This window comes from Rhinopithecus bieti, unplaced genomic scaffold (genome assembly GCF_001698545.2).
Source record: "Rhinopithecus bieti isolate Rb0 unplaced genomic scaffold, ASM169854v2 scaffold_19685, whole genome shotgun sequence".
In the NCBI taxonomy this organism is placed as follows: Eukaryota; Metazoa; Chordata; class Mammalia; order Primates; family Cercopithecidae; genus Rhinopithecus; species Rhinopithecus bieti.
Window position 1 is genome coordinate 688,117 of NW_016809568.1, and position 11,487 is coordinate 699,603.

General features: G+C 41.3%; 1 protein-coding gene across 1 annotated transcript in view; it reads left to right on the forward strand.

Moving 5' to 3' along the window:
• The window catches only part of CLCN4 (Cl-/H+ antiporter 4), an 83,041-nt gene extending 72,724 nt beyond the window's left edge, over positions 1-10,317 (forward strand). The window contains exon 12 of the mRNA XM_017889729.1: positions 6,158-10,317. Coding sequence (XP_017745218.1) covers positions 6,158-6,248 — 91 coding nt within the window. The 3' untranslated portion in view covers positions 6,249-10,317. The remainder of the gene's footprint in view (positions 1-6,157) is intronic.
• Positions 10,318-11,487: the final 1,170 nt, after the last annotated feature.

The following is an 11,487-nucleotide window of genomic DNA, read 5'->3' on the forward strand; positions in this document are numbered from 1 at the left end:
TGATGCAAAAATCCTCAATTAAAAAAAAAAATACTGGCAAACTGAACCTGGCAGCATATCAAAAGGCTTATTCACCACAATCTAGTCAGCTTCATCCCTGGGGATGCAAGGCTGGTTCAACATACACAAATCAATAAACGTAATTCATCACGCAAACAGAATGGAAGACAAAACCACATGATTATCTCAATAGATGCAGAAAAGGCCTTCGATAAAAATAAAATCCCTTCATGTTAAAAACTCTCAATTAAGTAGGTATTGATGGAACATACCTCAAAATAATAAGAGTCATTTATGACAAACCCACAGCCAATATCATACTGAGTGGGCAAAACCTGGAAGCATTCCCCTTGAAAACCAGCACAAAACAAGGATGCCCTCTCTCACCACTCCTATTTAACATATCGTACAATTCACCCATTTAAAATGCATGATTCAGTGGTTTTTAGTAGAAAATGGGTTATGCATTCATCACCACAATTTTAGATCATTTTCATCACCCCAAAAAGAAACCCCACACCCCTTAGCTGTTACCTCCTATACCACAGCCCTTGGCAACCACTACTCTACTTCTTTCTGTCTCTGTGGACTTGCCTATTCTGGACATTTCATGTCAATACAGTCGTGTACTGTGTGGCCTTTAGTGTTTGGCTTCTTTCACTGAGCATCATGCTTGCTTGCTTTTTTTTTTTTTTTTTTTTTTTTTTTTGGGAGATGGAGTCTCGCTCTGTTGCCCAGGCTGGAGTGCAGTGGCGTGATCTTGGCTCACTGCAAGCTCCGCCTCCCGGGTTTAGACCATTCTCCTGCCTCAGCCTCCCGAGTAGCTGGGACTACAGGCGCCCACCACTATGCCCGGCTAATTTTTTTGTGTTTTTACTAGAGACGGGGTTTCACCATGTTAGCCAGTATGGTCTCAATCTCCTGACCTCGTGATCCGCCCGTCTCGGCCTCCCAAAGAGCATCATGTTTTCAAGGTTCGTCCACACTGAAGATATTTCCGTACTTCTTTCCTTGTTAGGGCTGAATCATCTTGCATTGTGTGGATAGACCACATTTTGCTTATCAATTCATTAGTTGATGGACATTTGGTTTCCCTTTTTTTCTTTTTTTAAAATTATTTTTAATTTTTGTGGGTACATAGGTATATATATTTATGGGTATATGGTATATTTTGATACAGGCATGTAATGCATAATAATCATATCAGGGTAAATGGAGTCTCCATCACCTCAAGCATTTATCCTTTGGGTTACAAACATTCCAATTCTTTTAGTTATTTTTAAATGTACAGTTAAATTATTGATTGTAGTCACCCTGTTGCACTGTCAAATACTAGATTGTATTCATTCTTTTAAACTATTTTTTGTACCCATTAACCATCCTCCATCCCATCCTCCCCCCTCCCCCATTCCCTTTAGTTTTCAGATGAGGAGGTGAGACTCTAAGAAGCAAAACACTGCTCAAGGTTAAAGGGAATTGGTTGCAGAGCCAGTCCCATCTGGGTTCTTACAGGTCTCCTATCTCCTGAGGCATGATCAGCTGCCAGGTGCTGGGAGGACCTTTGATGGAGAACCCTGCCAGCTGACCCTAACCCTTGAGGACATCAATCCCCTCTGTACAGCACTCTCTGGGACCAACAACAGTGGGGAGTAGACCTGGGCATTATGGGAAGATATGTGGCAGCATCCTTAAGTATCCAGATTCCTGGAATGGCTGCATTTTGGGATATCTGTTCAGTAAAATACTGAGGATATGGGGCCAGGTAATGGGATTCCTGTGCCCTATGTTCATGGTATATTATAGATTCACCCACAGAGGTCTATTTGTGTCTGAAAGCTTCTGGCTGGGAGTAACAGTGAAAGTATTTAAGAACTAGTGCCAGATGATGAACTCGTTTGTTATGAATTGTGGGGAGTTCGCTGCAGTTCTATAAGGTATGAGGTTGGCAGGGGACATCCCAGGGTGTCTAGCTCAGTGGCTATAAACCAACTGGTGTGGAACTATTTTAGTACTTTTTAATCTGGTTGGTGGTTCTCAACCAGGGGCAATCCTGTCCCCCCTCCACAGGAGACATTTGGCATTGTCTGGAGACATTTTGGTTGTCATGATGGGGGATGGGGATGCTGCTGCATCTAGTCGGTAGAGGCCCAGGATGCTGCTATATGTTATACAGTGCACAGAATGGCCTCTCTGCAACAAATAATTAGCCAGCCTAAATGTCACTAGTGCCAAGGTGGAGAAACCCTGTGTAAAGCCTTCCCAGGTGGAGGGCTGGATGGGTGGAAGGAGTCCTATGGGCCCAGCTTGGGACTCATTTCACTGCTACTGCATGGGAAGGGGCCTCACTGGGGACTCTTGTCTGCCTGTAAATAGAGGCCCTTCCCAGTAACAAAGCCACCTTTCCTAACTATCATGGCTTTCTTGAAATTAATTAGAATCATCAGAGCTAGAACAAAATTTATCTGACCCTGGGAGGAAACCTTGTTTAAAAACATTTATTTAAATTTTTGTGGGTACATAGTAGATGTGTATATTTATGGAACACATGAGATGTTTTGTTACAGGCATGCAATGTATAATAATCACATCATAGAGGATGGGGTATCCATCCCCTCAAGCATTTGCCCTTTGTGTTACAAACTATCCAACTGTACTCTTTTCATACGCCTGTTTGCTATTTGTATGTCTTCTTTTGAGAAATGTCTATCCAAATATTTTGCCCGTTTTTTTGATCAGATTATTAGATTTTTACCTATAGAGTTATTTGAGCTCCTTATACGTTCTGGTTATTAATCCCTTGTCAGATGGGTAGTTTGCTAGTGTTTTTTCCCATTCTGTGGGTTGTCTCTTCACTTTGTTGATTGGGAAACCTTTATTTCTTATGTGGGCCTCTAAGGCTCTGACATGCCTCAGGTCTGGAGGCCTGGACTGCTCTTCTCAGCAGCAATACATGGCTGCCAAAGCAAAAGGGGAACTCTGATGAGGCCGGGGCCCACTAAAGCTTTTGCAACCGTAGGAGCAGGGTGATTTGGCAAAGTATTGGGTAACAGTGCCCTTGAGAAAATGTGTATCTCTGGTTGATTGATTGCAATGGGCCCTCGTTATGACAGTTGAGCCCGAAGCAACTAAGACAAATCAGAATGGAAAGAAATGTTTTCATGCTCTGCCAGCTGGACCCAGCAACCTTCCTGTGTGAGGAGACCAGAGCCCTTGTTGGACCTTGAATCTATCAACTGTGTTCATACTCACAGATGGGTTTTCCCAGGAGAACTCAGCATTTCACTGCAAAGAAGAGTACTAACATTTGTTTCCTTTAGGTAGGTCTTGTTTCAGGATTATAACAACATTTAGGTTTACAGAACAATTGAGCAAAAAGTGCAGAGTTCCCATATATCCCCTTCTCCCCCCTCAGTTTCCACTATTGTCAATATCTTGCATTACTGTTGTATTTGTTGTAATTGATGAACCAATATCAATACATTATTATTAATTAACATCCATAATTTACTTTAGAGTGTACTCTGTGTCATATATTTCTGTGGATTTTGACAAATATATAATATCATGTATCCACCATTATAGGATGATACAGAGTAGTTTCACTGCCCTAAAAATCCCCTGTGCTCTGCCTATTTATCCCTCTCTTCCACCCCCAAACCCTGACAACCATTGATCTTTTTACTGTCTCCATAGTCTCCATCCTTTTCCAGAATGTTGTGTATTATGTAGTTGGAATCATTCAGTATGTAGCCTTTTCAGACTGGCTTCTTTCACTCAGCAATATACGTTTTGATTTTCCTCCAGGTCTTTTCATGACTTGATAGCACTTTTGTTTTTATTGCTGAAGAATATCCATTGTCTGGATATGCCACAGTTCAGTTTATCCAGTCACCTACTAAAGAACATGTTGGTTGCTTCCAGGTTTTGGCAATTATGAATGAAGCACACATCTTCTAAGACATTTTCTTTACATAACTACCAAACCATAATGATGTAAAATTAACAGTAACTCAATATATCATCCAATATCCAGTTGATATTCATTCAAATGTCAACTCAGAATTCCATCAAAGTTTCTGCATTGCGTCGTTTTGCCTTTTTAGTCTCTTGTCTAGAACAGTTCCCTGCTTTGTTTTATTTGTTTTTTTTTTTAATGACAGAGATTTTTAAAAATAATTCCAACTTTTATTTTAGATACAGGAGGTACATGTGCAGGTTTGTTACATGCAAAGATTTTCTTTGAAGAGTCCAGACCAGTAGTCTCACATTCTGGGTCTGATTACTTCCTACTGATTCAATTTGGCTTAAGTCATTTTTGGCAGCATTCCAACATAGGTAATGTTATAGAGTCTGCTTTTCTGACTTTGTTGATGATAAGCTCCATTGCTTGGATGAGGTGGTGATGACCAGAACCCTCCATTGTAAAGTGACATTTTTCTCTTTGTTCATAATCTGTAGAAAAGTACTTTGAGACCACGTGAATTTTCTGTTTTCCAGCAACCATTCACCCAATGATTTTGGTATCCATTAATAATTATTGGCTAAGCTAATTATTACATTGGGGGTTGCAAAGTATTAATTGTCAAATTCTGTCCTGCTTCCTACGTTTATGAAGTACTCTTCCCCATTTAAGAAAAACAATCACTGTAGGGTCATGACATATTCTTTTAATGTTTTTGTAAATTATATTGTCATTATTCTGTTTGCTTAGCATGCTCTCTCACTATTTTACTCTCTCCTAAAGATGTTGCTGTGAGTTGGAGGGGAAGGGGCCTTATTTGCTGTCTCCCTCAGTGTGATAGATGGGGAAACCAACACAAGAAACGGATACCTTTTCCAAGACTGTTTAAGGTCCAGTGTAGTCAGAGTCAAAAAAGTCAGAATTCTGGTCTGACAGTTTCACTAATCAGCGTCTATTTCACCAAGTGTAACTGATTTGAATACTGCTTAGAATACTTACATCCCCTTTTCATATTCACTAAGAGATAAATTTGACTAATTTTGCCTTAATTAAATAAATGACAGTATATTACAATTATGTTTTCTGTTTTTTTTTTTTTGTATATTATCATACTACACAGAGTAGAAACCCATTATTTTAATGGGTTTAATACTATACAGTATTTTAATGTGAGACTACCAGAGTTTGCTTCCCCATACTCCTTTTCTGGGGGGTACAGTGGAGATACAGTGAGTAGTATTTTGCAAACTTATGTGGCAATGGAACTTCTTTTTTTCCAAAGAAGTTGTTCACTTCTCCTTCTCTCAGACCTTTCATTTTACCCAAGGGGCATGATGTGTTCCTGCAGGTCGTCATTTAGTAAAATAATGAAGCAAGGCTTGCTATGAATGGTTGTGCAAATGTGCACTGTATACTCCAGAGGGCACAATTTCCACTGCAGTGTTTGTGAGCAGTGCTCCTTGGCATTGTGTGATATACAGTCTTGGTGGTCCCATACAATGGACTCTGGGAAGTGGCATTCTTTTTATAAGCTGAAAGCAATGGAATTTTGGAAGAGGAGGCAATTTACATATGTAGTCAGAGATAAATGTCAAACTTTATCCTCCCAGTAAGATAGAATTACAAATAGAATCACTTTTTATCTTGTACTTAAAATTTCTTTTACTTAAAATACCTTATACTTGGAATTCCTGTGGTGTGGTCAAGTTTTGACAATGCCGTTCATAAACCCTTTTAAAATTGATTATAGTCTTGAAATTTAAGAGGATATAGTAGTCATCATAGGTTTACTGCCTTAATAAACAAGCTTGCAATCTCTGTGGCCTAATGCAATAAAGGTTTATTTTTCTCACATGTTACATCCAGTGTGGATTGCAGGTGGGCTCTGGACCTAGGTCTTTGAATCTGGTGGCTCCTAAGTCAATCCTCAGAGCCCTTCACTGGCTCCTGTGCCTCTGGCTGCCAGATGAGAAGAGAGAGTGGGGAGAAATGCACAGGAGACCTAGGAGCGGCATCTGTCACCTCCACCCATAGACATTGGCCAGTGCTCCCTCCATTGGCTCTGCCTAACCACAAGGGAGGCTGGGAAATGTTGTCTGTCTCTGTGTCCGCATGGAAAAGGCACTGGGGTTTAGGGAGAGGGATGAGTCATTGTTGCAAGGCTGACCTCTTTTCTCTATTTTGTTTCTTCTCCAGGAGACTTCTTGGCATCATCACAAAAAAGGATGTTCTGAGACATATGGCCCAGATGGCAAACCAGGACCCCGAATCCATCATGTTTAATTAGCAACAAGGTGGCAATTATTTTCAGAAAAACACTGACTGTGTCATTTAAAAAGAAATAAATGATATGTTATTATCCCAATGAAAGATCATGCATTGGGGACAGCGGAAACAAAAGCTTTATTTGAAAGGCGGGGAAGAAGGATGAAACCTTTAAAAACAAAAACGAAAACATCAATGAGTAGGCATTTTATAGCTTTAACCCCGTATGAGTTTCAAGCTGTGTTTCCTAATGAGTTTGCTACTGCTGTGGGGGCATGTGGGTGGGTAAATGATGTAAATGATGTGATCTGTACAAGTATGTGGAGCATGAATGCTGACTCAAGAAACTCTTACCCCTTCTGCTCAAGGCTGATGTTTGTAACTTATGAACACACGTGAAGTGTTGAGTCCAAAAGACAAAGGGGTATCGGCATGTCGGTGTCCTTATTTATTGGTTCTTGAAGTTTTGCTGCTATGTTACTGAATCATACTAAAGACATTTGCACTTACTTTGTTGAAAAAGAAAGAAAATAAATTTGAACACAGTGAAAGCTGCAAGTATGCCAGTGGGTCCACTCATGACCATCCCGTTTCTTGCTCCTGTTCTCAGCCTGTTATCTGGCTTATCCATCAGTTTCTGAACCAACATCAGGGGCGCCTGCCATGATGAGTGTGAAGAAATCATTTCTCTATGCAAGACTGGCATCCTGGGACTGCACGATGAACTATTGGAGCATATAGTACTGTGCTGTGTCTTCTCCCATACAAAGGGACACATCCTTATTTTGAGGATATACTCACCCGATCATTGATTTGCATCTGCATTGTATTTGCTTCATTTATTTATTGCTTTTGCCCATGCATTCAATATTGATCAGCTCAGCACTTCCATGGGCCATAGCCAGTATGCCCCCAGCCTGCCATAAGTGTGCTTTCATTTCCAAGTAGCATATGCAAGAGTCCAAACAGGCTACCCAATGTTACTACTTATTTTTCCTCTCAGGTCTTATCGGATACGGCCGTGGAGAAGATGAGGCATACGAGTGCTCAGTTAGAATCCCTCTAAATGGATTGCAAGAGAAATACTAAATTGATTCTAAATCTGTTCCATTATCTTCTCTGTAGGATGCAAAACATCCAGTTTTAATGTATAAGCATGCACTTCATACTAGCAATCACAACACAGGAGGACAGCATTAAATTTTATACAGCCAATTTGAGCACTGGGCATCTTTGTATTTGAACTTAATGACATATTTACTCTTTTAGTCAGGATTTTGGTCTTTTCTGCGGGAAGGAATTAAGCTATGTATTAGGTCCACCATATGATGTGTATAAGTAAGATTATCCCACTTGCCCTTTCTCTTTAGTCTTTGTCCCTTCCTTTTCACTAAGTGCCCCTCATCCTTTTCAATCTCATTGTCACTGGATAGTGCTGCATCACTTAGGTGTGTATTTAGCTGCAAATAACAGAAAACCCAGCAAACGCTGAAGGGCTGAATAAGAACCCTGAGAGGGGGTACTCCAGGACTGTCCCCATAATATCATTGGGATCCCCATCCAGTTGCTATTTCTTTTTCACCATTTTCACCTTTTGTTCTCTGGCTTATTGCCTCAGAGTTGCAAGATGGTTCCTGAACTGTCAGGTATCATGCCTGCTTTCTAAGCGGGAAGAGGAAGGAAGGGAGAGGCAAGCAACTAGGTACAATGTCTATCAGGAAAGCAAAGCTTCCCCAGAGATGCTCAGCTTGTAGGCATTGACTAGAAGTTTGTCACGTGGTTCCCCCTAGCCACACACTAGTGTGGGAAGGAAAATATTGAGCTAGTCACATTACTCTCTGAACGAAATTCATATTATCTTACTAAGGAAGAGTGTTGGTCTTCAGGAGGGGAAGTTTGCTGTATTGGATGCCATCATTGTGTCCTTGTCATTGCCCTTCTTGTTTTCATTCTTGCCAAACCCCTGTAAATGCTCTTCTAACCTTCCTGTTCCCCACCCCTTCTCTCAGATTTGACCTGGAAGTCCCAGCCCAAATCCATAATTTCTTAGCTCTAATAAGAATTTTCATGTTGGACAAAAACCTAGCTACAAATGGGTTTCTATGAAACTTCTGATTAATATGCAAAATATATATTTTCTCTGGGTTAAGACATTTTTAAGTCAGATCATGCTGACACACTAAGAAAATTTGTGTAATTCATTGACCCCTTCCTTCCAAAGTAACATCAAGTAGCCACCTCAGTGTGACAATATCCAGTCAATAGTAGAGAATTTAATCCTTGGTCCTATAAAAGAATAAAATTCATTGTCATATTTATAGTACGTAAGCCTCAAGTAACAGGTCTTAATGTTAGTGTTGGTGTTGTGGTTTCTACGGAACGTTTACAAGTGAAGTTGGATTCTCCTGGGCTTTAAATCCTAAAAAGTCTTAATGACCACTTCATGTAGTTCCCCTCTTATTCCCCTGTGGTCTCCTTAGAGCCAGCGTGTGCTGGGAGAGAATATTAGTTATAGCCTGGCTTTATAGAATCCAGGAGGTCCTTTTAGCTGAAACGAGCAGCTTCAAAAGGGAACATGAAACAGTGAAAAGATAGCCAAAGGTCAGTGAAACCACAGCATTTCTTTCTAATCTGGCTGAGGCCATGGAGGGGAATGAAGGGAAAATATGCTTCTGGGCCAAGGTCACTGAGGGGGAGCTTGGGATTTGTGTCCTCTCCAGTGCTTAGAGTAGAGATATCTGCGAATTCATGGCAAACAGTTGGAAGAGTTACTTAACTGAAACAACCCAGTCTTACTTTCTTTTGTAAGTTGAGCCTCTGATTTATTGTGGGGTTCAGGCTCTCCTCAATAGAAGGTCAAAGTTGGACAGGTAGACTAAGGTCAAGGATGAGGAGTCTGCGGTGGGGACTACCACAGCAAACTGTCTTCCTTCTATGGAGTCCTAACTCAGTCATGTGGTCCACTCACCCAGGGGCCTGGGGGCTCAGACAAACCCCATGGGGAACATGCTGCCATGCACTGTCTCTTGTAAATGTAGTTGGGTAGGGATCCCGAGGGTATTTGCTCTTTCCAAATGCAGAACTTCTATCCGCTTTATCTGGTGATCTGATGAACAGCACGGGGACGTGGAGGTGAAATAAGCATCTTTCAGAATAATGTTTTTTTCCTCTTCCACAACCAAAGGCTTTAGATATTTGTGGAACTTTCTGGATTCCTTCTGAATCAGGTATTTACATAAAAAACCATCAACACATCATGGGAAAGGAGCTCTTTCATGACACACATCACGTGTTTCTTGCTCTCACTGAGGAAATGTGTTGTACAAAAGCACCAAATAAGGGCACCCTGGAATTGACATGTGTGTTTCTTCTAAGTGGTTTTTAGTGCATCCCCTGGGATTGCAGATGCTCATGTGGCTTTTAGGGAAAGGCAGAATGTGCTAGAAGTCGAAGTCATTCAATATTCAGTGCTTACTGTTACTTGGAACCGGATAATCTCAGTTCTTTGTTCAGTCTTTCCCAAAGACCTTACAAAGGAGATGTGTAAATAGATAGATTTTGAGCCTAATAAGTCACAGAAATGGAAAATTTTAGAGCAGTTTGTGTCACTTAGGTGAGAACTGATTACTTTAAATTACCAACATGTGCGAATTCTACTTAGTATTCATTATTAGATGCTGAGCTGGAAAAGATGAGAAACCCAAGGAGAACTATTGAATTACCACATAATTGTGATATTATGCTTTCATTTTAATTTTGTATGGGCAGTGTTCTATCAGACTAAGCTTCTAGCCTCTGAAATGATTTACATGAGGAGAGAGCCTATATATCTGACTTGAGAAACATTAAGCAGACCCTATTTTCACCGTCGCGGTAATAACTAGTTATTTGCTATCCTAGAGGTGCTGGGAATGAGCCTCTGGGTGACTTTGATGAGATATATTCACATTTGGTATTGGAATGACCACATAGCAACGTGTTGGGTTTTTTTATTGTAACACTCGGTGTAAATGTTGGCACCTTATTAAATATTAAATGTTTCAACTCTATTTTTAAAAATAAAATAAGCACAGAGTCCGCAACAAACATGTTGTAAATGGAAGAGATACTGATTTCACAGTGTGTTTCTACACAGTAGAACCTCCGGAAACTTGGTCCCCATGACTTGGCAGAACTATCCAGTAAAGTTAAAGACCCATCTTAAGACTGGCATACAGATTGTGAAGTCCATTAGGTCAGCTTTAAAATTCCTTGTTCTTGGCTGGGTGGGCGATGACCAAATGAAAATTCAGACTGAGGCTATCAGTTTCCAAGGATTGGGTAGGAACACTGTCCTCAGGCCATCTGTGTTTGCCCTGTGTGAAGGCTGGGGAGTACAGCTTGGGCAATGGTCTAACATTCATTCATTCTTTCATCCTTTCTTTCAAGAGCAAATTTTCTATTTATTTGGGAACCACAAGGGTTGAATTATGTCTTTTAATATGAGTTTTTTTTTTTCGTGAAAACTTTCTACTTTACAGAAAATTTGAAAGAAAGAAATGAAAGGAACAAAGGATGCCCACAGATCCTTGACCTAGAAGAGGTGCTATTTAATATGGGTGGTTGGTGGTTAGAGGGGTCCCCACTGGTTAGGGGAGGGGACCAGCTGGGGGTACAGCTGGGAAAAGGATAGCCTCAGCAGAGGAGACAGCAAGTGCAAATGTCCTGAGGTAGAAATGGGCCTAGCCTGCTGGGGGCCCACCAGGGGTGGATGGCTGCAGCCTTGGGATGGGAGTGGGGGTATTTGAAGTTGGGTTTGTTTTCCCTTTGGGAGGAAGGTAGACACAGCAGATGCTTCAGGGTCTTGAAGGACCAGGTAAAGTCCTGGAATTCAGAGGAGTGACATGATTTGACTTGGGTTGTCCACAAACCATTCTGACTGTTGGACAGCAAGACTGGAAGTCAGGGCTCTGGTCAAGAGTCTATTATTGCAAATACGCCAGGTGCGGTGGCTCATGCCTATAATCCTAGCACTTTGGGAGACCGAGGCAGGCAGATCACTTGAGGTCAGGAGTTTGAGACCAGCCTGGCCAACATGGCGAACCCCTGTCTCTACTAAAAAATACAAAAACGAGCCAGGCGTGGTGGCGGGCGCCTGTAATCCCAGCTACTCAGGAGGCTGAGGCAGAAGAATCACTTGAACCTGGGAGGCAGAGGTTACAGTGAGCTGAGATCGTGCCACTGCGCTCCAGCCTGGGCAACAGAGCGAGACTCCATCTCAA